The sequence below is a fragment of the Botryllus schlosseri genome, chromosome 8, assembly GCF_051294905.1.
Source record: "Botryllus schlosseri isolate E-star chromosome 8, Bs_hap1, whole genome shotgun sequence".
Taxonomy (NCBI): Eukaryota; Metazoa; Chordata; class Ascidiacea; order Stolidobranchia; family Styelidae; genus Botryllus; species Botryllus schlosseri.
Genome location: NC_137243.1, coordinates 10810870 through 10837484, shown reverse-complemented (window position 1 = coordinate 10837484; position 26615 = coordinate 10810870). Strand labels below are relative to the sequence as shown.

Here is a 26615-nt window from a genome sequence, read left to right as displayed (position 1 = left end):
TCGGAGTCGGAGGTTGGGAAGCACATAGCCTACTGGCTGGAGTCGCAGTTTGATAAACTGCTCTGACTTCGACTCCGACTCCAAGTACTTTAAAATCGAATCAAATGTTTTTAATAAGTGACGTTGCAGTTTCGGAAGATATCAACTTTTTCACAGTGGATCCATCCGAAAGCTAAATTTTCTCAGTGAATACAATTCTCATAATTCCAGCGGTACATGTCTAAAAAGATAGTGAGGCTATAAGTTTCCGCTTGGATTTAAAGGAATGTTGGAGTCGGAGTCGGCGGTAAAAGGAACCGACCTCACAGCCCTGGTCTGCACCCACACCACTGTACGATGTTTGAGTGAATGTCTCCGATTCACAATCCGAATTGGCCATTATACGTGTGAAGATATAGACATAGGCTTGGTTGTAACCAATTCACAAGGTTCCGAGCCACAAATCAATCTCACTCAATTTTGACTGTAGTAACTTCACTATTCTTCGAACTTACAATCAAATGTCTGTCTTGGCTTCCTAGTCTCAAGTCATATGACTAGGTTCGAGTCGTGCACAATGACTCAAGTACTCGAGTCGGATTCCAGTAGAGTCATGACTCGAGTCATTACAACCCAGCTCCCTCTCTCTCTCTCTCTCTCTTGCATCGCAATTTCATACCGCTGAAAATATCCTAAAAATAACAGCATTATGGCAACCAGCCAATCTAATTTTCTATGGTTTTGCCAGCACTGTTTAATATTTTTCATCTCCTAGGTTTCATTATATATCTATGAACTGAAATAAGAATCAAGTCTGTTTCTTGCTACCTCTACTCATGGATTATTAATTTTCCTTGTGCAGAAATTTTAAGAATAAGCAATACAATTCGGGACGGAGTGACCATGGTTAAGTTACGTACTGGTCCAGGCATATGCCACATGAAGAACAGTCGTGGTGCCGCTGCCAACACTCTCCACTTTTATAGCACTCGTTATTCCAGTGAATATGGCTTGGATCCGCAAGAATTTCAACCGAGAAAAGGTCGTCATGTCGGCACCGGATATTCTTCAAATTTCCGACCACAACTTTATTACTCCCGGAGCCAAGATAATTTTGACAACCCGGTGATGGGGTAAGTGTGAAATATAGTGGGAAAATGTCGCACACCTGCAAGATCTTTAGGAGGCTAATTCAAATTACATTGAAGCCATAGTGTTGATCCAATTTAGTTATTACGAATAATAATCATTATGGGAGTGATGAAGTCAGGTTATTAGAATCTTAATTTACATCACATTTGCATCGAAGAGACTACTCCCCACACAGTTTTAGAGTGTCTGAATACAACACTGTGTTTATAACACAATAAATCTTGTCAAATAAGGGATTCATTATTCAAGAGAGTGGATGCCTTCAAGACTCCAGATACATAATATTATTTAATGATCTTCTGTCCAGCTGTATAATGTTTGCGTATGGTTTACAGCTTATAGAAAAAGCCAAGCTTGCCAGGAGGATCACAGTCAGTTAAACAGTATTAATATTGACTCATACTGAAGAGGAATGAATTTGGTACGAGGTGAGTCCATTAGATTTGGCACAGAAGATATATTTTAGCAGGCAGTTGAAGTTGATTTTACAGTTTGCTGCAGTTTTTCCTACTCTTTGCAGCCATGATGTTCGTATAGTGAAAGATAGTTATCATGTCAGTGAATATGCAGGAAAAGGATGTTGGAAAAGGTTGACATGAAAAATGACATAACCAACAACACATCGTATTGGGTCAATGCTATTGTGGTCGCTACTTTCCCTTTAAGCAGCCCTATGCTAACCCAGCGAATGACTTGGGATTAGATACATGGTAATTGTAGGTCTCAACCGGCCACATCGATTTGTGTGACTAAGTCTATTAGTCGGTTCATCTGCAACACTTTATAAACTAAGACTTTCCTACAACAAGCAGTAAGGGTAACCCGCAAAAGTGCTGGCTATAATCTGTCTATGAAGAACAGAAATTAATATTAGTTGAAAAGAAATTTAAATATTAATCTGTAAGCAACATTTGTCCCTTTCACTTTGTTTGTGTCCATTAGGGCTGTTCAAAAATAACTTTTTTTCCTGAATCTTGCGGGTTACGTGATTAAGTCGTTAGGTTGCTTAAAAAACGACGCACGCCAAATTTGAATTCATTCCAACCAATATTCGCGGATTTCGTAGAGTTTGAAAATTTCGAATTTGCCTATGAATGCAAATAAAAAAAAATTTTCAAATTTTTCTTCCAACCCCATAAAATTGTTGCGCTGTCTTCAATAACGATGCAAAACAAATTTGACTCAATTCCAAGCCGTAGAAGCGGAGTTATTTGAGTTTTTCGATGATAATTCTTGGATTATCCTTGATTGGGGGATAATCCCAGAATTGTCATCGAAAAACTCAAATAACTCCGCTTCTACGGCTTGGAATTGAGTCAAATTTGTTTTGCATCGTTATTGAAGACAGCGCAACAATTTTATGGGGTTGGAAGAAAAATTTGAAAAAAATTTTTTTTTGCATTCATAGGCAAATTCGAAATTTTCAAACTCTACGAAATCGGCGAATATTGGTTGGAATGAATTCAAATTTGGTGTGCGTCGTTTTTTAAGGCAACCTAACGATTTAATCACGTAACCCACAAGATTCAGGAAAAAAGGTTATTTTTGAACAGCCCTAGTGTCCATGCAGGCACTGCCAGTTCAGGTTTTCTTACCAAAAGACGTTATTTTTTATATCTATATAGTTTCCTGCTCAGCGACAACTACGAAACTGTTACGAAGCAGCATTATCGCAACAACCGACATCCTTCCATCGCAATCCCAGATATTGTCACAGGAGCTAAAGAGAGCGGCTTCATCCGTGACCGTCCTCTCACCGTGCCACATGCAGCAGAAGTAAGAATCCGTTGGAAGTTTTAGCTAAGACTGCCGGTTCACCAAGTTTTTTCAAATGCCAACGCGGGACGATGACTCCCTAATAACATATCCTGCTAATCAAGAGCTTTGTGTGTCTTGGCTGGTGGTATATACATATACATATACCTTTGTCTTTTGTGGGCCTAACTTCCAAGAATAAATATGGTCACAAGATAATCTTCATGTTCAATAGCAACATTGGGTAGCTAGAGACATTATTTCAATGCCGGTAACGTTACAACATCATAAAGATATCTTTCTTTCATTTCAGGTAGCAAATGTCTTTTATAACACGAAACACTACGGCGGAAAGTCTTTTCCTGGAATTCCACCTCGCCATAAACCCAAACTGCACCTGCTAAAACGTCATGATCCGACAGAAGAAGAAAACCATCGTAGGGTAAGAGTTTTGTGACCGTGTATTGACGTATTTTTCTTTTATATTGTAATAACTCAACTATGAGACACTCCTTTTTCATCGAGCGGCATGCTTCTTATACTTGTGAATATAACCAGAATTGGATCAGTGGTGTTTCAGTTCCACAGTAAACTGCTCACAATTTTTTACTAGAATTTCTTTTCTTGCGTTTACCCAGTAAATTAGAATGTTATATGCAAACCATCTTTTCATTGAAGTCAAGTATCTTCTGTGCTTGTAATTTATTTTCATTGCTAAAGTCTGTTAGGTCAAGAAAGTTGGTACATGTGTAAAAAACATTGTTCTGCATACAATTTCGATGTCCGTAAGTTTAAAAATAGGCATTGAGTGATGATAGCATTAGACATTATTGTTTAATTGATTTTCTACGAATGTTCAAAACTTGAGCCATCCATAAAAATGATTTCTCATCCATGCAAGATTCAGTAGAAATGGAAAATATATTATTTTTACTCCAACTTTTTTATGTTGTTGCGCAGGGTCCAGGATACATGGCATCGGAGACAAAAGCCAAGTTTCTTGGGGATCCAACTGCGTCATGTAAGACTTTTCGTCTAGATCTTGTTTGTGCACACTTGTACAGACTGATTTAGAACTTATGTCACTTGATTTTTGTATTTGAATCCAGCAATAGAGAGTTACAGTTATTCGTATGTGCTTTCCATCTTAACTATCTAGAAATCAAAATTACTTAGCTGACTCACGACATACATCAAAAAGTTGCAATCTTGATTCCAATGCTGCCTGTGACTCCTCTGCAAACGTCCCACGGTTTCAAGTCATTGAAATCCAGTCTGTCTAATAGCGATGTTTCTCATCTACAATTTCAGTTTTCCGTTACAGTAAATATTCATCTCAAAGATGTCGGAAACTTAGAAAATTCAGGATTCACGGATAACCTGCAGATTGAACCGGTCACATATCATGAAAACAGAACATATGGTGCTGAGGACTATGGACAGGTGTGCAGATATATTATATAATGCATGTATGACGCATTCTGATTATCTTGATTTGTTCAACTCTCACAATAAATCCCGTTCTAAAATTTATATAAACTCTGTCTATAACATGTCCGGTGACTTCTCTTTTTTGCTGAACAGGGTATTCTCCCGCCAGGCAAAAGCGCCATGAAATCGAGCTTTGTGTCCTGGCAAGATGTTGATGGAAAGCATCCATTGCCCAGCATAAGAGCGAGGACGTCAAAAGAAACGGGCTTTATCAAGGAGCAACCGCGACGATTATACACACACAGGTAAGCCGCGCTATCCTTATCCTTATCCCGACTGGATCTAAGTTATGATTGATGTTACTCGTCTCAATTTTCTCGTTATTAACCTCTTCCGATTGGTTCGAATAGTTTCTGGAAATGTTGCGAAGTGTTTCCGATCTTTGATGACACTCCCGCAAAATCAGCTCAGTCCGGAGTATGATGAGTCATATTCTCAAGTTGTTTGACTCGCTAGTCTGAGTCCTCAAGTTAGACAATGGTGCTACCCAATGTAACCGAAAACATTGCATTTTGCCGCCCCCCTAGCAGCCTGCCACCCATGTTTCAAGTTCAAGTTTATTCATAAAATTTCATCACTTCAAAACATCACAAGACTGCAATACAATTAATGATAGGAAGATGCCGAAACGACTAGGAGTAGTCTTAAGATCAGACACCCACCTGGGGCTAGGGGATGTAAAGAGGAGGCATGCGCACTCAATGAAAGTAGAAGAAGATAATATAAAGTGGCTAGCGATAAAATCAGGTGGCAAGTGATGGAAGGCGAGATCGATATGTCAGGTCGTGGTCCGGTAAATGGTGAGGGCTGACTAGTGGTGGTGGTAGTGATGGTGCAGATCCATAAGCGCCAACCGGCTGCTTACTACTTCACTGTAAAAAGTAAGTAGTCAGCAGACTATGCATTGACAGAAAGCTTTGCTTGTACACGATAAGGGAATTTTTTTATCTGAAGGAATCGAGAGACACACACACAGAGAGAGAGAGAGAGAGAATAGAAACTTGGCCTGGTCTAAATGACCATAGTAGTCGACAAACATCATGAATACCACTAACAACAACAACATCCTACCGTGATGATTACTTAAGTCGCTTCTAATAGTTGAAATTATTACTGATTGTGTCTGAACGCCCTATTCTGTAGGTCCGCCTATAAAACTGGACTACCCTTTTTTGTTTGTTTTGAGGTATTCATGGTGTTGTCAACTACTATGGTCATTCACACCAGGCCGATATTCTTCATTTTTATTCCGTAACCCTAACTGCTGACTTATAGCACTTCTACGCTTTTTGTAAGACACCGTTTACGCGGATGAGGAGGCCAGGTAGGTATAGTTAGGTATAGGAGTTACGGAGTCGACCTCGGTCGGACTCGAACCCGCAACCCGTTTGTGTTGCAGCCGCGAATTATACCACTGCGCTATCTCGCCACTTTCACTACCTTCTTAATAAAAGCTTTGGTTGCAAAAAGGTGCAGTCAATTTACAGCGCGTACACAAGATTGAAAATACACTTATGATCACACTAGGATCAGATCAGTAGACCTTTCACGGCCTAGATTCGCTCAGCTTTCATCCGGATTCTTGATCGGTAGGCCGTGGATTCAATCCCCAGTCGGGTCAAGGAAAGGACCTAATCAATCAGTATAACTGGTATCCGTGACTTCCTCGGGATAGCATGGAGGGTTGTGCAACACTTAGAAAACCATAGAAGACTGTTCCTGCACCTTCGCTGTCCAGCAGCATATGCATGTCATGCACTCATGCTATTCATACGCAGCGCACAGATCCCGTGTATGAGTATCACGGGTCGGTGTATATATGCCGGAAAAACTTCATGGACAAAAATATATAACGCCCTATTCCTAAGTCCTATCCCAAGTAGACATGAATTCGTGCTGTACATATCTAAACTTAAATTATATCACAGGAGAACTCGCGACGCGTATTTAAGCCTGAAAGATGCACCCAGACTCGTCAGTGACAACCTCAAAAAGAACGACCCTGCCGAATATCTCAATCTCAAGCATCCTAACAACAAGACATCGGTCACCACTGATATATTCGAGGTGATATTCCGTGCCGTATCCTAGCTCTTCTGGCGTCACACGTAACGCCCGAGACGATTTAGGGCAAGCAACGTGCCGATCAAACTCAGGAAATGCTTCTGCGACGCACCAACCACGGAAACTTCGAATTATCCGGAGACTCGTGGAATAACGACCGTTACGAGCCGACCAAAAATTTTGACGAAACTCGATACCTAACGGACTATAATATGAGGCAAGTGTTTCGTTCTAGGGCTGTTGACTTTGCATACATTTTCCGACTCTTAACCCTTTGCGACCGGCGGTCTAGTATACTAGACCGCGACTGTTTAACACAGAAGAGTCGGTATTTAATCGAAGATAGCTAGACCTGTATTGGTCATAAACTATTGCAATCGGTTTGTATGGATAGCTCTTATAAATACGCATACATCAGACTATGTATAACCTATTATTGCAATGTATATCCTGCTTGAAATGCAGATAAAACACGCAAAAACATTTCCCGCAAAATTGAATTTATAATGATGTTCGCGTGAATGACCGCCTGAAATATAAACCATTGTATCTTCCGTTCTAGACGTGATATAACCAATTACAATTATCTTCTATGACTTGATGTTGGTCATACTATTCTATGAAAGTCCTTATATCGAAGATTAGCACGTAGAAGATGTTTCAAATTGACGTGAAAGAAGCATAGCTTATTACGTGAAAATCATGGCTGCGTAAGATCACCCGACTCGCTGCAGTTTCAAACAGATGTACAATTGCTTCATGCAATAGCAAATTGTACGTATGGTTAGCCATTATCCTGACATATTCATCAATATCCCTATCATGAAGCTTAGTTTTGTATAAGAAAGCCAACACCAGCCCTAACACTACACAAATAAGCGTGCGAGTTAGGCTATTTTGGTACCCGAGCCTGAAATAACAACATCATATAGAGGCAGTTATATATCAGTCTTAGATGACACACGAAGTTACTGTTGGCTTCTATGAATACTGTTGATCATACATGGAACACTAGCCGTGTAGAATACAGTTCAAATTGATGTGAAATAAAGCAATAATGTATCACGTGAAATGACTTTTCGAGCGTGTATGGGCAGTGCCGAATAAGGCAATATGTGTATACTTACGGATCCCTTATGCAGTTGCAAGTTACATATAACAAGCAACTGGGGTTGGATAACACTTCAATAGCATGGAGATATATACGATCTAAGGGGAAATTGCGCAGGCAGTTACTATGTTATGTAGAGCTGCACGCGCGTTGCCTTCAGCGAGAATACGAGATTACGTAATCGATTACTCATCGGCGGCGGCCGCGTGATTGTGCTTATTATCCCTACCTTTCCAAGATCGTAGCGCTGGGCTATGAAGCGCTATAGTACCGTGTAATGTATCATTGGAACGTAGAGATTCATGCGGAAGGCAATCAGGTGGCCATATACCAAAAGAGGGCCTAGGTATGACGTCAGGAGATATAGAAGAACAAAATTATATTTTATTTTCAATAAAATCACAAACATTTTCTCGCATAACGTTATTCCCTCTAGCGTCTGAGCCGTGAGAGTATCTCAGACCGCTAGGCGGCTACTTCAGGTTTACGGCAATATATTGGGCGTCGATTTAAGCCATATGGATGACATTTTATCGTTATTTTTTGTGGATGCAGTAAAATTTTGGTCAGTAGGCCGGCCGGTTACAAAGGGTTAATCAGTAATATTTCAACTGTCTTCAATGGTTGCAGTTGCAAGATGTTCCAAATTATACATGACACGTACAACTCGTAAACAACACCGATGCCGATGCTAACAAATTTAAACCCATTCCACACGGAATTTGGTTGCTTGTTGACGAGGAAAAACGATAATTTGACACTATATTATGTGCCGACGTAGCCCGTAATATCCTCCCTGAGTGAAATTATACCCAGAGGTGATCATAACTATAGGTGCTTCTACTGTTTCAGAGTAGGGTACTCAAGGGGTGATGTTTTTATACTACTTCTGCTTCTAATTCGCAGTTTTTAGACAGAACTACTGGCTTCAAACACCTCGGATTGTGGAAAGTTGAATGTAGTTTGGGGCTATGTTTACGTCATTTTAATCCAGGGGTCACCAACGCGCAGCCCGCGAGGTGATATTTTGCGGCCCGCGACCTGATTTTAGGCTTCATAATGATAAAAAATAATGATGAAATTGATGGCAGTTTAAAAGTATTGTTGTTTTTGTTTGGCCAACATCACCATTCCTCGCTAGCTGATACCGCTTCGGCGAAGATGATAGCTTCCCATGATGGGAGAATTAGTTGATATGAATGGGCGCATTGCCTTGACGTTCAATGGCCCAGACACTGCCTAAACCGAGACGCTTGGAAAACGACTTGGCATGCCCACAAGATCAAGCTTTACGAGGAGATAGTTTTCCATCAAGTACCGTGTCTAGCTAATCCCAATATCGCTGAAAAATGTTGTCAGGTATCGTGCGCAGCTCTTAGTTTGAAATACAACGAAAGTGAGGATGATCATGATACTATTTTGTTGCATTTGTATTCCGTAAGTATAATATCACTTCTTTTGTGGTGCTATGCCCGTCGCAAATGTTAGAGAGCACAGCGTTGTACTGACGTAGTTTTGAGAAAGTGCTTGCTAAACTGTGTGGCCTATTTTCAAGTCCGTTGAATTCATGCGGCCTGCGGCCTTTCTGAAATTTGAAAATTGATCCGCGACCCGTTTTGAGTTGGCGACCCCTGCGTTTAATCAGTGAAATTGACATGTGAGGTTGGCAAAATAGCCCCTGCGACCGCCTCTGATTATGCCGCTGTGTGAAATTTTTCGATGACCCGAAGATAGTGTCATGTACCATTCCGCCTTGAGAATATCCGCATTTCTTTACCCCAGATTTCATGACAAAACTGCCCGTGGAGTCGACAGGGAAGGGTGGGTGATGGGTGGCCTTCAAAACCAGCGCGAGGACGGTTATCGACGAGACTTCAAAGTCCATTCCTATGGAAAGCAGTTTGATGCGGAAGCAAGGATTCGAAGGCTCGATCCCTACGTGGTCAAGTGAGCATTCCGATTTTCTGTAGCGGTTTTGCAGATGCCATGTATATTTCTCGTTTTTCTCAGAACCATCAGGTGCAAGGACAGATTCTTTGCTGACTACACGCATCAACATAAGGTCCACGAGAGTGACAACGCTTATAGCAAGGCGCTGAGTACTGGTACGCTGCAGGTGGCTTGACAGGATCGCATCACTGCTTACAATGACTGTAGTTTAGTCTTCATTTATTTATGGAATTATGGCCTGCCCTTGATCATGGAATCAAGGATGTGAGTTCTACTGCGAGCAAATCTGAAACTGTCAATTTAAGTTACATATTTTACACGTGTGGAAGCGATCATCTGTGCTTCACTAGAATCCGCGGTAACTAATTCCGCTCTCATTCGCCACCTCGTGGCCTGCCGCTGCGACAAATCATGATTCATTGCGCGCGCTGCCGACCTACACATATCACTTACTATATCTTCCGAAATCGGTTACACTGTATTGAAAAGATTACTGAAGAACCCACCATGGTCTTGTACGGAATCGTCTTCCAAATTTTCACATAGCTGTTACTTCAGAGAATACTTCGCCTAGCTTAAGGTGGGTGTTTGATCTCAATTCGTTTCGACACCTTCCTATCTCTTCCTTGTATCGCAGTTTTGTGGTGTTTTGAAATGATGAAAATATTAATAAACTGATAATGATACTGAATAGGAACATCCTACGTTTTTGGTCACCGAGTCTTAGCTATCTTGGTCGCGACGATTGTAATGAGAAATAGGCTAGATCACTGGTTCCAACCCTTTTTGTCTTCATTCCCCACATCAGATTTATTCCGAGTCTTCATTCCCCACTACCCAAAACTTCTATATACCCTTTAAAATAGCGTTACCGTATTTGTAGATCCCCAAATGAGGACACTTTTCATAAATTCTGAAAGCTCCAAGAAAACTGGTGATTTTGAAAACTTTTCGACCGATAGTATTGTGTTGACTAATAAATAGGTCAGCACTTTGACTCGGCTCCCGATTGTTTACCAAACTCTGATGTTCGCCGCGTCGGAGTCACATTTTTCGTGGCATTTAAATCATTTTCAAAGAAAAAGAGGACAAATTCCCCAAAAAAGAGGACACTTAGGCGTCCTCCGATAATTTTTGATACATACATTCCAGAGCAGTTAACTGGTAACGGTAATACCGACTGTGTCGCCGTAAGTATGTAGACTATCCCGTATATAATGTTTAACAAATGCGTCTATTCCCCAGCAGAAACCATTGAATTCCCCACCGGTTGGGAACCACTGGGCTAGATGGTCTGTTTTGGAATATGAAACTTGCCTAGAAAAAACACAGTTTACGCCCACTCTGTACCAACTGATAAATCGTTCTGGTGTTGGTACCAAATCTTCTAATAACCCGAGCTCTTCGTTCTAATTGCGTTCGAAATTCGTTGCTCGTAACTGCATGTTTATTCGCTATCGGCTGAGACGTTACGACACAACCTAATTCTTTGACGGGCACCGTCTTTTACCTGTAGGCTACGTATATTGCTTCCGACGTTACTAACACTTTGTCTTTGTTCAAATATACGTTCATCACTTGTATGTAGAAATATTGGTGTATTGTTGCAGATGGCGAAAAAGTTGACGATGTAAGGCAGCATTGGGCAATATTACTTATGATTGCTGTCGGCTCGCGACAGTCACATATGTAGTAGGCGGCAGGTTTTGTTGTGTGTAGATGAGGAACAAGAGACAGCTGCGTCTCATTGGTGAATTGCAGCAGTTCAGATATCATTGGAGTTCGGAACTGTATCGATACACGCTCCCGAAGTCTGCAGAGAGACTCATGTGATCGTCTGATAGATACGGCAAGTTTCCAGTCTCCGCGACAGTGTCTTGAGAATTCTCGATTAGCGTGAATGTGGGATCGTGGCTTTCACGCTGGTCGCATCTCGTGTCGTGATAGTCTTCTATGGTAATTCCGACGCCTTCGATAGTACTTAGCGGTACGATTGAGCAGATATCGGAATTCAGTGCTGGGGTTAGGTCTTCAGGGTATCCAGTCGTGGCAATCCATGTCTCTTCACCTAAAATAGACCGGGCAATGTTTTAAGAGGGGGGATTTTATATAGGTCGGATACTTTAAAAATTTTGATACTGATGAAGTGACGGACGTTAAGTTCGGTTACATAGGCATATTGGCATAACCTGTGGAAGCTAGTATGCTAGCTAAATAGATTTGGTCCAAAACGTTTTGTGCACGAGCAGCAGCGCAAACCGCAAGCGTATTGGCCATTGTTGTGTAACCGATTGAGCATTCACGATTTCACTCTCGTGCGGACTTGCTCCTGAACTGCTCAGACGACATGGCTGCGTCACAATACCAAACTTCGTTGCAATGCAACATTCTAGGCTGATTTTGGGGAGTTCCAGGACCACGAGCAGAATCAAATTTATATTTTCGCAATCAGTACTGCAGTAGCTTTCGGTTGACACCCGTTTAAACAAATTTCGCGCTTGGCAAGTCTGTCAAAAATTACCGTCAAATTGCCTTTAGCCAAACGGAAAATGTGACGTAAACCTATTTCAGTGAGCCGTGAGATCTGCTTGTGTCCACACCATATATGACACTATGGTGCTATAGTCAAAGACGGTGGAAACCCGTCAGAGCAACGAAGATTTGACACAATCGCCAATGCAATTAATTCATAAATTTCTACAACATATCCCACCGGTTTCGAAACTACTCCCATGACTCGTCCCGGGGAATATGCATCCTTGTCTACTTTCTTGAGTTGCAGTGCATGCGCTCTGATCTTGATAGTTTAATGCAAAACGCACGGCCTCTTCACCATCCCCGTAGGAATTTTCTAGGGGCTGGTCAGTGACTTGAGCCGCGAACGCGTCGCCAGGCGGTTTATTTTCCTTTTCATTTCTCTTAGTTGTCGAGCGTTTCTGCGTCACCAAATGTTCCAGCGCTTTTATGTACTCGATCGCAGATTGAAGAGTGTCGACCTGGAACAGAATGATATACTTTCGTGTTATTGGATAAATATGAAGGCCTAACCTATACAAAATTTTGGTTTAACCGTTGGCGCAGATTTCGAGGTTCAATCTCATAGCGTTGTGAAAATAAAAACAAGCAACACATAACGTAAACCTAATTAAAATAGATATTAATACTAAAGTATATGATTATTTGTGCAGTCAACACCGGTACGAAAATTGGACGCTGATCAATCGGCTTTGGCTGTATAGGACAGGGAGAATATTATTATACAATAAAACATAACATCGCAGCATACAGTCGAAACGGGGACATAACCTGGATGTAGCTTATATATCCCTGAGTCGAAATCACCCCATATTTGCACAGCGGTATCGCATTTTACCTTTAACCTTTATGCTCAATCAACACAAATGTATTGCACTCAGATCAGTATTATTGTCATCAGTATAAAATAGCGACTGAAGTAGTAACTAATGCCATAGAAGTATCGCCGAAATGAGTTCTTCGAATTACAATTAGTACTAATAGAAGTAGAATAGAACTAGAAGTAACGCCGTCAATGGCAGATAAAAACTTCTTGCAATCATGGCGACGAGTCCTGATACCTCTGACAGAGGTAACACAGTAAGCATAATACATATTGTCCAGATGCTACAAAAAGCTGCAATTTGAAGGCTCTCCTCCCCCATGACTAAGACACTACACGAGGCCGGACTACTAGTTGTCACTATTTTACTCATAAACACATCTTTAATTCTGCTACTAAGTTTGAACTCATGCAGAAGTAGGACTTGTACCAAAATATCGCTCTTGACTCAATCATAATGTTTTAGTCATAAGTAGCGATGTAGGCTTGATGTGCCGGACTCGACGGTTATTCGACAGTCGTCGAGCATGCCCACACAGTTTTGATTTCTGGGCTTAGTTTTGCAGTTCTATTCAATCTGTATCAATAATAATAACATTACTTTACTGATTTTTTTGTTTGGACCTCCGAGAGGAACGTGTTGTCTCAATTCGTCAAATGCTTTGTTCACATTCTTAATCCTCTTCCTTTCTCTTGCATTCCGCTTCGCTACACTTGCAGGATTTCTAGAAGGGGCGTTATTGGTGTTCGTGCTTTCCTTGTTATGCTTCGACGCTAATGATATCTCATCAAGATTCCCCAACGCAGCGGAGTTTTCTTCTTTCTTCCCGTGATCATCCATCACATCATTATCGTAGTTTTGCAACCCTAAAATTCCATGGTTGTTGGGTTCTTCTAATTCATTTATCATAGTAGTTCTTAAAGAGAAACAAATAATAATAAAAAAATATTTATGGCGCGCAATTTCAAAATTGGTGAAATTATTGCGTTTGCTATGCTAACGCATGCGGACAGCGGAATTCGGGCATGGAGATTGAACGTTACTAAGTATATATACGCAACTATTAAAATTGTAATTAGTGTCAGAAGAGTTTAGAATTGGTAGACGTATTTTTAATCAAAGAAGACATCATGCACACATGTTTATGTTTATCTATCTAAAAGAAATATTCAGAAAAAATTTACCCTGATGCATATGCTGATTTACTATGTAAACGTACACGTTAGAATCTAGCCATCCTATTCGATACTTTGGTCAAGTTGAAAACCAACGCTATTCATGTTATTACAACCTAAATTTACTTTTCTGCTACATTTCCGCAATACCAATTATCTGTGAATGTAGCCATTTATGATCGTCCTGATGCCACGAGCTATATATGAATCGAGGTAAATATGGCACTTTGCTCACCATATGCTCTGCAAAATTTCGTCGCCTTCGTGGCGACTCATAGCTGACTTTGCTAGCTACGTTTGCATTCATAAATATTCCGAACAAATCTAGTTCTGAAGATATATATTCGTGCGAAGATAGTCCTTTGCAATTGCAATCGAATGAATCAATCGGTTTTCTATTCTTCAATTTCAAACCACAAATCTGCCAGCAAGTTACTTTTTTCGGGTAATAATTCCCAAATTCAATGTATCGCTCAACACATATGGAGTCAGTGATTATCTAGGTAATAGCCCCAGGCAACCTAGCATTTGTAGTCTGTAAAATGACAGAATTCTCAAACTTCAGTATATCGGAGTGGAATAACGATATAATCTACAGCGGTGAAATTGACATGGATTTGGATGCTGGGTGCAAAGAAAATCTCATTTTTGTGCCACATTATATATTTCATGAATTACGTTTCCATGCATGACAGTCACGTAAGCATGAAATCGTATCCATCTGAAATAACAATTATATCATCCAAGGCGGTCAGATAGTCACGTGATTTGAAGGCACTAGAACTCCATTTCGACTTCGTTATACACGATTACATGTAACCTCAAAGTTTAGACGGTACAGAAAATTAAGACGCATCGATTAGCAGGTGCCCGTCAACATCACCGAACACTACCAACAATGCTACGAAAGCTCTGAGTTCAACCTAAATGTTCCGGAATACTTCGTATTAACCAGATTTCTCGAACATACTGGGCCTACGATGGTCAGCTCCAATTCGCTCTTATTACAAGCGACATCATGCTAACACTGCACTCCCATAAACGCAACAGAATACGAGTGCATGTATGAATCTCTGCCGGCTCTACTATAAACCAAATATTAGATGAGGACGGTTCACTGAAGGTAGCATTATGTCGACAAATATTTATTTCTTATCTACATGTCTTCAAAGAGAAAGGAAGCTTTTCTTATTCCTCGTCTCTGAACAATGTATACATTTCAATGTTACTTGGCGATCGAGTGGTTCGTTGCGCGATTACACAAATTTAGACGCAATATGAGTGCGATATGTGCTTCCAAGTCATGCTCAACGTCACAGATCCAGATGCGTAAGTGCTGGTAAAATCCGTGTGGTAACGATGTCGGTTTTGAAGTGAGAAGCTATGTTTCATTGAATGTGCAAACTGTGCATCAGAGCTGTGGTCCGTCAATTACGTTACAATATAATTATATTTATTATATAATATATATATAATTTATAATAATAATATAATAATATATAATTTATTATATAATTATATTATATTATATTTATATTTCCAAAATCTTCTATAACATTTACTTCGAGTTCTTTGATTACAATTACAATTGCAATTAATAACTGCGGTCAACAGCAAATTTTAAACGAGGATGCGATTAGGTGATACTTGAAGAGTTTTTGTCCCTAATTCTGAATATGCAATAATTTTTTTGCTAGCACATAGTATATTGAGCAGTTAATTCCAGAGGTAAACAGTGCTAGACGGGTGCGTATGTGGCCTTGTTGTATGAACAAATTGTGGTTTGGCATTCAAATACGGGACTAAGATAAAACGTAGTTCGCATCATATATTATTGTACACTTTGTTCAATTGGTTCACAGAATTAGCTACAATTGAATAGTATATTCATATTGCAGCAAACAATACGTTCATATTGTTATATTTATTCCACTGGAAGCTTTTCTACTGGCTCTCTTCAGCAGTGAACCTGGATATTTTCGGCTGACACTCGTCAGTGGTAATCGTCAGCAACTAGTGGAGAATTTCAAGTAAGTGAATTTCAATTCTCTACTAGCTGCTGACGGTTACCGCTGACGAGTGTCAGCTGAAAATATTCCGGTTCATTTCAATATGAATATACAATTCAATTGTATATTGAAGTTCTGTACCTCCAAGAAGCCCTACAATTAACTACACAAACGACCTCGTCGACGCATTTTGCTAATCCCATGATATGGTGAGAACCCTAGGACAGCATTCAGGACTCGTAATTGTGCCTCAACAACGTGTAAGGTATTTCTTCAAGAAGTAAAATTGTATATCCAAACATCGATTCAGAGAGTAGGCCTACATCACATCGTGCTTCAATTCCTCATCCGCTGCCGCCTCATCACACCTGTGTCTGATGAATTTGAAGACAGTGGCGATGGCGAGTCTGCAAGTCTTGCTACACTATAGAAATATAAAACCGTGAATTCATATAGTACCTTATCTTTACTCAAAGAATGTAATGAATGCTTCGAGGTCCTTTTGGAATCTTTTCAGTAGGCTTACAATGCTTACAAATCGTGCAGTTAGTTATGAACGAGGAGTACGATTTTACCGGGACATTCGGGCTCGGCAGGTCGAGGCCGTTACCAAGGTTTTTGGAGTGAGGGAATGATGGGGGACGGCTACTGGATGATATTCAATGATAAACCGAATCAGGTGTATGAAAGAAAATGATTTCATCATAAATTTAAATGCCATCTACAATATAGCTGTATATATTTATTTTTATTATTCTTTCGAAAATGCAAATTCGATGATATATTGAAAACTTGATGTAGGCTAGTGTTGACAAACAAATTGCAATTACGATGTACTTTTAACATTTTTGGCCCAATCACAACTACAATTACTTTGTGGAAATTCTATACTTACATTTTTCAATTACATCGTTACTTTACAATTATAACTTATAGTACCCCATGTAACCAGTATTCTACCAACCAGAGATACCGCAACGTTATTATAATGTGAAATTTATATCGGTATGATTTTTTATTATATGTGTGAATATAATCCAATATAAGCGCAACAGTTATGAATGTGACAGAGGGGCAAGGCATTGCTAATTGCTATACATATGGGATTACTAATTATTGGAAACCACGCGAACCTAATAATTTTATTAATTATGATCGAATTCGGCCGGCGAAGTTTGTCTTCGCCCACAATATTATACCAGGTTCATCACTGTGAACTTTCCGGAAAAACAACAATATTCAGCAGATATTAATAGTGCCAACAAAGCGATCTTGTTTTATGAGGCGGTCTTGCATTGCAGACTATAACGATTGTCCGCCAGTGGGCACTGGGCATCATGATTCTGTTGCTGGTGCCGCTCACGCAAACATAGGCGAATAACAGCTCCTTCAATACATGGAGATATTGTAGCTTTGACTACCGCATTGCGGTTCTAACAAGAATTAAATTTACAGAACCACTTAGCTAATACCATGAAAGAAATACATAGGAGTGTTGTTTCGATTCCTGTCATATCGTCTTGATTCCGAATTATATAATTGCAAGTCCTTGTATTTTTGGCTTGCATTGTGCTACAACAAACGTTTATCCGTAAAAGTACAGTCCCTTTCTTTATCTGTCATTCTTCAGACCATCGGTGAGAATACGTATGATTCCCGCTCATTAGTTAGTTAGCTACCCTTACCGCGTTTTGTAACAACACGTGGCTGTGATATATATAGTTTTAGTTTCTAGAAATCCTATGTTGACTATTAGACCTGTTCGGAAATGCATCATGGCAATTCGCAATTTTATTTTGAAAGATTTTATACGAACCAAAAAGGAAACCCAGCAGACTGCTCAGTGCTCATTCAACTGTTTCACACACATGCTTGTTTTTACAATTTCATTTTAGCGCTCTAGGGATTGCTTTGAATAGGCAACTGTCAACAATTCGAGGTTGTTAATAGTCAGTATCATACGGGCCGCATTACAAACTGCAAATGCCAGACCGCCTTTATTAATACCCAGCCGTGTTGACTTGTTCGCTACAAAACAGCGGACTGCAGAATTTTGTTAATTAAGTAAACAGCATCATGTGCCGGACTCTAAACCGATCAGTCGGAATCTAAGTAAGCCTCGGTCGTAGGCCTACTTCCAAACGTTTCGTAAATTAGATCCCAAGTTTCCGTCTCTCACGGAACGACGATACCATGGGGTGGCATGACATGCCATGTCTGACGATCTGTGATTCATAAAATATCCTATGTGAGGGTGGATAAGGAATCATCCTTATACGATTGCAAACGTGAACCACCTTATTTTGAGTGATAGAGTTGCTACCAAGTTGCTGTTAATATTACCGAATGACACTTTCTTGGTGTACTTCAGTAAACAAACTATACCGCCAGTATTTATGGTAAAATACATATTCCTACGCTTGAAATTGAATGTTGCGGAATTGGACCAGGCAAATTTCAAATAACTTTCCGAATTTCGGCGAAGACAGTTCGGTTACTAGTGGGGGGTCGACAAGTTTCCTGATCTGACTCTAATTCTGTTTCCTCCAACAGGGATTCCGGCTCCCATTCGACTGCGGTCGTATCTGTAAAAAGTAGCCTATGAATCGGGTTCTGATCCACGCAATGACTACCAAAGCTAATACTTCTGACGTAATAATGAGCAGTGGCGTTTCAAAATCAGACGTTATGCTATCACTAACCTGATATAATATCGTTTCCTTGTTCACGAATATTCAGTTTATGTCATAATCACTGTACGGATAAAAAGTAATCGTTCTTTCACAAAGAAATCGATTAGATATGAGAAGTAGTCGATTACGATTACGATTACTTCGGAATTTTTTCGAATGTAATTGAGTGCGATTACGATTACTTCAAAATGCTGTAATCGTCGCAACCGATTACGATTACTAATCGCGATGACCCCATGTCTGTATCGGATTGCTGGCAGCGAAAGTGTGCACTCTAATCCTGAATTGTTTTTAAAAGTCGAACGCAAACCCCACAAGCCCGGATATATTCAAAGAAGTATGGTCACACGAGACGAACGTGTATATCCGGCATATATCCGTCAGTCATATAGCTAGGGCTGGGCAAAAATCGAGTACCTGAGTGATTCGACTCTGAATCACGTAATATGCTTCGAGTCGAGTCGAGTATTCGAGTATCACTCATAACGAAGTCACGACAGAATAACCTATGTTAAAGTTCAAATATGTACTTTTTATGCCACCACAAAGAATATAATGCCTGGCATCCGTTCCATTAAAGATATTTTGATATTTTTTCGACCATACCGATTTCATTGCACTCCGTGGCAATGTTGTGGGATGATCATGACTTCGGAAATGTGTTATTTCCAATAACGTTCGTAGCTTTGTACAATGTCTGGTATGCTGCGACACGGCCAATCAAGGTTTCAAGGCTTCCTCGGTCGAAAATAGTATCAAAACTATAATTCCCGTTAGTAAATTAACTTTCAGTTGCGAGGAGCGTATATTTTCAGTAGGCCTACTCGAAAAAATCGTATTTTACTACTCGACTCTAATCATTAAAATTAATGCTCGATTCAGATTCGAATACTCGAATCATTGTGTCCAGCCCTATACTCATAACCCATTGACGTATACATCTTCTAATCAAGAACATGCATGCAGTTACACGCCCTGTTTTATTCACAATTAACAATTAACACATAGCGTCTGCCAAATCATAGCACTTTCCCAAACGATCATGCATAATATATTAAGGGACATGATTTGAATAAAACATAAGTTCGCACGACGAAATCAGGCGGCACAGGGTCGATTCACTGGAGGATTTCTGTATCTTTCGAAAAATAGTTTCCTAGAAATTCTGAACGGTTACAATGAGTAATCACAAAATCGGTCAAGAAATATATGTACATTTGTACAATGTACGATTGTACACTTATACGCATGGTACAATCATTTACAAACTGAACGGAGGTGACTGCCGCTACCGAGATTAGCGATCACGTAATGGCGTTCAACAGATGACTAATCTAGCTGGATGAACAACGGCGTGTCTTCGTTATCGAAGTCAATGCGATGAACATATACATCTCGAATTCGAGTTGACAAACATCCCTAATGCCTATTGTAGAGATATTAGTATTCTACATGAAATTTGATATAGAATTACATGGATCTATTGTCACCAACGCATAATAGGGGACGTGCGTCACGTGCTCCGTTTTAAAATATACAACTTTAGCGATAGTCCTCAGTTGATTCGCACGCGCAGTCATCCGACGTTGTACTCTAGTCAGCTCTTTCTTGAGCGAAGAAAACAATATAGCCCAGGCTCGACGCTGGCAGTAGCTTTTATATTATTCCATCTACTATATACTCGACAGAATCCATCATGGGAATGCGCGGACAGATTATGATTACCACTTTATTTATTGCTTTCTGCATTTTTAAGGTAAGTCAAGTTAACTCATAATTTTCTCAATAGATGATTGGTTCAATGCGCGATGATTTCGCGGCCAACAGGCTCGATGCTTGTGACTGATGGCGCACACTAATCGAAATGAGCAACTCTTTATATTCTTCCTTTTCTCAGACTTGCCTCGCCGTCAACTGCGATAAACAGTGCCTCGGCTGTTCCAGACAGCTGCAGTGTGGCCCTGGAATATCACCCATTAAAGACGAATGTGGATGCTGCGAAATCTGCCCCAAGCAACTGCATGACGAATGCGATTCAAAAAATCCATGCGACATCACAAAGAAATTGTACTGTAGTTTTTCCGAGACCAATTCTGACAAGGGAATGTGTGTTGGTAAGTTAGAATGCTAGTTTAACTAGAGTAACCGATTTTTTTTACCTTTGACTAAATAACACAACCTCGTGCATGCATATTGCACAAAAAGTGTAGTGTACCCGCTTAGAAACGATTTAAAAAGTCACTGCGGTCTTGACAGTGACACGATATACATGTTAAGTTTACATAATTCCGTAGTAATAAATCGTGCCACAGCAACGATCTCGGGTGATATTTTCCCAATACGCTTCATGGAGTTTCTGCCAGGTTGCTTGAGAGTATTTTTATACTCCAATTTCGTCGTCACTTTGTATCGTCGATTCGCCCCACTGCAACGGAATATTGATAACCGATTGTTGTTTGTTTAAGTTACAAAATAACATCATTGATAAACGCAATCAGGTATTGTAATGCATGGGCGACTAGCGACATTTGTCATGTGGGGGAACACGGATCCACGATATGTGGCACAATCAAAGTAATACAGTACATACTTCAAATTCATCATTGGCAAATAATATCACCAGTCCATCGATCACGTGCCGCTCTATGAAACAGGATAGTATAACCGCGGCCAGCGAGTAAGTTACGCTAGGTAACTCACTTGATTACCAATTGAGGTGCGAGTCATCAGGGGTATGTGATGTTATTCCTGAAACCTACATATGCTGGCCTCCAAGCAGCTCTGATTTTGAGAAAAATAATGAAAACTGAACTTTCTTCTCGATTTACTATCATGCCAACTCTTCATTTCGTGGGTCCAGCCACTGGTATGCACAGAGATTATAGTATATTAGGTTTAGACATTTTCTGGAGTAATCCAATCACTTTTTAGCAAATGCGGGAAGTCCTTGATCGAATAGTTGTCTAGCACACGTTTTCATCTGGCCTGATGAGCTGGCGCTTTATCACAACAGTGTTTGCAACCAGCCGCTCTGTATATACAGAATAAAGAGATTATGTGTTTTTCAGCAACACCGGGCCGTTCATGTTACATCGATAACAAAGTTTATTTGAATGGCGAAAGCTTTGCCCGTGGATCGAAATATTCTTGTACCTGCTACGATTCTGACGTGACATGCAGACCACTGTGTCCGTCAAAACTTTTGAAATTCAAAGTAGGTACATGCGTTTCGCAATTTAATATACGCGTATTAAGTTCAATCGTTTGTATTTAGAAATGTGCCTTCCCCAGACTGGTTAGATTGCCGGGGAAATCCTGCGAGCAAGTAATTTGCTCCAAGCCTCAAAGCTACAGGAACTACGCTGCTTTCAAATCGTCACCGAGAGTTGCCGTGAAGTCGATGGAATTTTTCGGTGAGTCAACTATCCTCGATAGAGATAGCTTTAGGTATACCGATTGCTAGGGGGCAACACTGGCTAAAAATGGAATACCCGCTCGATCAATGAATCGAAGAGGCAAAATGTGACCATGTGTGTGGCGACTTTCTCTGTTGCGAAAGAATAGAAACAATAAACCAGAATTTGAGGTTTAAATTAAACATGTGTTTTAATATCTAATTGTTTATTAGCTTTTAGTGGCTGATGTAATTTCAAATTGATTCAATTTAATCTGATGCATATTAAATTTATCCCAGAAAACTCACACGAGACTGCCACATGCACTGCCCGCACTACCAAGTGGACACCCTGTTCAGAAACCTGCGATTGGGGCGTTTCTTCCAGATTCACAAATAACAACAAAGACTGCAAGTTGATTAAGGAGACCAGGCTATGCAAAATCCGACACTGCCAGAAGCTCAAGAGTATATCGAGAGTATCGAAGAGGAACACCATGATGAAGGTAAGTTAACACAAAAAGAGTAGGTATATGCTTCGGCACAACAACAACAACAATGCATATCCCGGATACTAGGAGTAACCTATATCACCTCAGCCCTCAGAACTTCAGATCGTCGGTATCTATCATGTCCTAATAGAGTGTAATATATGGCACTCCTCAGTTGGTATGGGTTTGGTTATCGATTACGTGTTCTGATTATTAACAATTCGTTTTGCAACTGTGAATAGCCAGCCTAATAGTAGCCTCCGCCCGGACTCTACTAGCGATATAGCTAATTGCACTGAAATTTCTATTAGAAGCGATTTAAGGACAAATCTACTAAATTAGCCTACATTCTGCCCATGTAACTTCGAATGTGAAAATATTTGAAAAACAGAATATAATTATAATGAAATCAGCTTCCTTGAACCTTGAGCTTGGTTGTTGCATCTTGCATTTATATTTTTATTTATGGGAATAGGAGGTTATTGGTGAATGGGCTCCTGTTGGTTTTGCAGGTTACAAAGAAGCATGTTAATTATGGCACACCGGTGAAATACTCCTTCTTGGGATGCAAAAGTAAAGTACAAGTTCCCAGATATTGTCCACTTGCATGCGTTCCCAGACGTACGGTCACGGTAGCCATGCCCTTTGTTTGTGAAAATGGAAAAATGTTCAAAAAGGATGTGATGATGGTGAAGAGTTGCATATGCAAGGGAGGAAACTCGATATAAACGTCACCTATTCTGGCTACTTCATTGAAAGTCAGTTCGTGATCGAACTGGCTTGCGCAAATTTCAGTAGGCCTATTCCTTATCCGCTAAAAGATCGTGTGGATTATCGGCGCCACGAGCATCGACGATTCGATCGCTGAAGCTCAAGGAATAAGGATGTAATCCAGAGCTCACACATTTGACGGCTGCAAAAAGAGCGGCAAACACAAGTGGTACTTTCTGTCCTAGTAAGAAAAGTTAATGCGAATACCTTACATGCCACGAAGTTTTTATGATACATTGATTAGTGATCGAAAGAATATTGCATATTGACACGGGTGTCTACATACACGATACAAGTGTACACCTAATTCTCAGCGTATTTATGTTTTTCCATTTATTTTTTCATTCAAGATATTGTGATACTTTATCCTTTCCGGATATGTTTGTAGGCTAACATGTTGACAACCTCGCGGTGCTGCCGCATATTATGAGGCGTAATTACTGTACTGTATATATAAAGTTATGTATTGTTGCTTATGACAAGGTCTCATTTTTATTGAGACCATATTACAAACGTGTATGAAATTAATTTGATGATGATCCTGCCAATTTCGTTGGCTTGAAAGCATTTTCATTCATATTTATTGGTTAACCTGTCGTGTGTTTGTTGTTTGCAATCACAAGTTGTCTTCTAGGTATGTAGAATGAATACAAATTCCTTCGTTGAACATCTTATGCGCGTGTGTTTAGTGAAATTGATACATCTCAAACGAGGTCATTCGATCATAGGATTCATGTACGTAACGCGTTGTTGGTATGAAAGAATTTCCGCTGTAACAATGGCTGATCCTTGTCTGCCATCTGGCCTTACACTATACGGACGTCCGATTTCCGATTATTTATGTCTCGATGATGTATCGCCAACAAAGGATAGGAAATTCGGTACTCCTGGGATGGGTGGATGGTTCCGATTTCCCGAGACAATTGCTCCAGAGGGAGTCTTAATGTTGCGATATGTCACAGAGAGAAACCGTAGGACAAGATGTGAACAATGACATCCTCGTTTCCTTTATATGTGCGATTCGAGAGTAAACAATAACGGGACCTATTTGTGAAAATGAACGATATTATAAATGTAATGCCTGTTCCGATAGTGCCGTTCCAATCCACACATATCGAAAAGATAATATTCGTTACTTCTTGTGTTGTTGAATATTAAGATCCGTGTTGCTGGATTAATTTTTATCGGGCTGTATCATGATAACTTTGACTGAAAAACCGGGTTGCGGTTACGGCCAGCGGTCTTTGTCACGGTTAGGCTACACAGTCATTACTTGACTTATTTTTCTAGTCAACACCTCATCAGTATCTGTAAAAAGTGGGCAATGCAGGAATCGAGTCGGAAGGATGGACTACTCTTTTAGTCAACACATAAGATTTCTAGTACAAATTTTAGAATCGGCAGTTTTATAGTTCGGTAATCTGACTTAATGATTTATAAAAAAGTGTCTCACCCTTTCCGGATTCCAAGATATGGTAGCCCTAATAGTGTGCAGTCAGTGAGAGTAGCATCGCCGAAATCAAAGACATAATACGGGCATTACAATATTCATGATCGGGCGCAAAGAACCGTATCGGCGATAAGCGCCTAAATTGTTCAACAAAATCAAAAAAACGTGAGAATTACTATGTGCTATTCGGCACCGATCCGTCACAGCTAAAATTATGGCGAGTTTGTTGGGGTGCAGTGCGGTTTGAGTGAATATTTACTATTACGCCACACGGACCATGCTCATCGTGCAGCTATTTTTATGGGATCTTAGTCGCAGTATGCCATTGATTGGCCCTCTCGCGTTGAAACCATGTGGAACTGCATTCTTACATGGGTCGATTAGATGGTGATGGTGGTACCAGAATAAAAATGGCGCATACCATATTATTATATTCTTTATCCACAGTAAAACTGGTAAATACACACATGATCCGGAGAGCAACCTGCCCCCCCCCCCGCCCCCCGCCAAGGAAAATGGAGAGATTGAAGCAGACTTTTAAAATTTCAGTAATACAGTCAAATTGTTATTCCTATACAATGTATCAAGAGGTCCGATTACAGAATTGCGGTAGATGAAGAATTGGCAAGGGTTGCAGAGGTAGAGATGATTCAATATATTCAATATGAAGAATCGAAATTACAGAAATTATGCCGTGATTTACGCGTGCAAGTGTAATTGTAGTCCAGTGTGTCAATCAAGGTCTTGCAAAGACTATGCTCAGTGCGCAATAACGTGATCTTTTGGATCATGTCGGATCGAACGTCTCCCGGAATCTGTTCGATTAGTTTCATGGATTTTGCTTACGACCCCTGTAGTGCCAATGACTATCGGTACAATGTTTATCTTGCATTGCCACATTTTTTCACATTGCATTTGAGCTCTGCGTTTTTTGATCGTTTTCCCGGTTCCTTTTGTACGTTTTAATCAGCTGGGACGGCAGGTTCGATGAACAAACATTCTCTTTTCTTTCTGAGTTTGATTTTCATGTCCGGGTGGTTGCTCCTTATTTTGCGGTCAGTTTTAACTGGTACAACCCACAGAATTTTCTCTGTCACTGGTGCTGGAGTGTAATCATACCAAAAAGTTCTGGATTAGGATTTGAAGCTTCGGATTTGGATTGGATTAGGACATAGAAATTCCAAATCCACTCATCTCTGCAAAGTACATGAAGTAACTTAGGTACGACGAAAAACTTCGTCGACATTCGCCACAGGACATCAATCTCCCAAAAACTACGTAAATCCAATCCTAATTCCAATCCATTAAAAACAAAATCTGAAATCCTAATCCAATCCTATTCCGACAAAATTTCACAAATCCATTTTTTCCAAATCGCAAACTCTAATCCATGCTCATATCTGCCATGAAGTGACATTATCGTGTATACACGCTGGTGGCATCGACTCCCATATCGTTTCTTTCATTTTGAGCTCGTGTTGCTTTTGCTATTGCTGTTGGTTTAGTCATGGTGTTTCTGCAGTGTACACTGGACCACCCAATGCCCCGAAAGACCACAACAGACGTTACATTTTGGCCTCAAAGATGGGCGACTGTTTACGCAGGAGTCAAATTGGAAAAGATGACCTTTCTTTAGTCAACGATATTGGCTGTATAAATATGGTGTTCTGTTCCGCTTCAGTAACTTTTGGAACCTGTGAAAAGTGTTGGTCGGTGCGGATATGTGGTTGGGTGTTGTAGCAAGGACCGAAACAACACTTTTAAACCAACT

The 26615-nt window shown here is 40.2% G+C and overlaps 3 protein-coding genes across 3 annotated transcripts; 2 read left to right on the top strand and 1 right to left on the bottom strand.

Annotated features, from left to right (window-relative positions):
* Nucleotides 1-819: 819 nt before the first annotated feature.
* On the top strand, nucleotides 820-11093 carry LOC145444299 (stabilizer of axonemal microtubules 4-like). The gene is made up of 10 exons (XM_080322244.1): nucleotides 820-1112; nucleotides 2757-2907; nucleotides 3200-3328; nucleotides 3847-3907; nucleotides 4211-4329; nucleotides 4471-4622; nucleotides 6306-6444; nucleotides 6507-6658; nucleotides 9335-9499; nucleotides 9563-11093. The coding sequence occupies exons 1-10, from the start codon at nucleotides 883-885 to the stop codon at nucleotides 9675-9677; spliced, it is 1413 nt and encodes a 470-aa protein (XP_080178370.1). The 5' UTR covers nucleotides 820-882; the 3' UTR covers nucleotides 9678-11093.
* Nucleotides 11081-13811, bottom strand: LOC145444302 (uncharacterized). The gene is made up of 3 exons (XM_080322246.1): nucleotides 13462-13811; nucleotides 12216-12498; nucleotides 11081-11570 (listed from the first exon to the last, which is right to left on the bottom strand). Exons 1-3 carry the CDS (start codon nucleotides 13768-13770, stop codon nucleotides 11275-11277), a joined length of 888 nt encoding a protein of 295 aa, XP_080178372.1. The 5' UTR covers nucleotides 13771-13811; the 3' UTR covers nucleotides 11081-11274.
* Nucleotides 13812-20283: 6472 nt separating this feature from the next.
* On the top strand, nucleotides 20284-24068 carry LOC145444301 (CCN family member 1-like). The gene is made up of 6 exons (XM_080322245.1): nucleotides 20284-20494; nucleotides 20636-20852; nucleotides 21807-21952; nucleotides 22013-22151; nucleotides 22433-22638; nucleotides 23136-24068. The coding sequence occupies exons 1-6, from the start codon at nucleotides 20435-20437 to the stop codon at nucleotides 23349-23351; spliced, it is 984 nt and encodes a 327-aa protein (XP_080178371.1). The 5' UTR covers nucleotides 20284-20434; the 3' UTR covers nucleotides 23352-24068.
* Nucleotides 24069-26615: the final 2547 nt, after the last annotated feature.

What these genes read in the sequence shown, in the direction of transcription:
- LOC145444299 (XM_080322244.1), top strand. Translation starts at nt 883, where the DNA reads ATGGTTAAGTTACGTACTGGTCCAGGCATATGCCACATGAAGAACAGT. An exon ending in TTTGACAACCCGGTGATGGG is followed by an intron (nt 1,113 to 2,756) that starts GTAAGTGTGAAA and finishes ATATCTATATAG; the next exon opens with TTTCCTGCTCAGCGACAACT. An exon ending in CTAACGGACTATAATATGAG is followed by an intron (nt 6,659 to 9,334) that starts GCAAGTGTTTCG and finishes TCTTTACCCCAG; the next exon opens with ATTTCATGACAAAACTGCCC.
- LOC145444302 (XM_080322246.1), bottom strand. Translation starts at nt 13,770, where the DNA reads ATGATAAATGAATTAGAAGAACCCAACAACCATGGAATTTTAGGGTTG. An exon ending in CAAACAAAAAAATCAGTAAA is followed by an intron (nt 12,499 to 13,461) that starts GTAATGTTATTA and finishes ATTCTGTTCCAG; the next exon opens with GTCGACACTCTTCAATCTGC. An exon ending in TGGGAGTAGTTTCGAAACCG is followed by an intron (nt 11,571 to 12,215) that starts GTGGGATATGTT and finishes GGTCTATTTTAG; the next exon opens with GTGAAGAGACATGGATTGCC.
- LOC145444301 (XM_080322245.1), top strand. Translation starts at nt 20,435, where the DNA reads ATGGGAATGCGCGGACAGATTATGATTACCACTTTATTTATTGCTTTC. An exon ending in TTGCTTTCTGCATTTTTAAG is followed by an intron (nt 20,495 to 20,635) that starts GTAAGTCAAGTT and finishes TCCTTTTCTCAG; the next exon opens with ACTTGCCTCGCCGTCAACTG. An exon ending in CAAAACTTTTGAAATTCAAA is followed by an intron (nt 21,953 to 22,012) that starts GTAGGTACATGC and finishes GTTTGTATTTAG; the next exon opens with AAATGTGCCTTCCCCAGACT.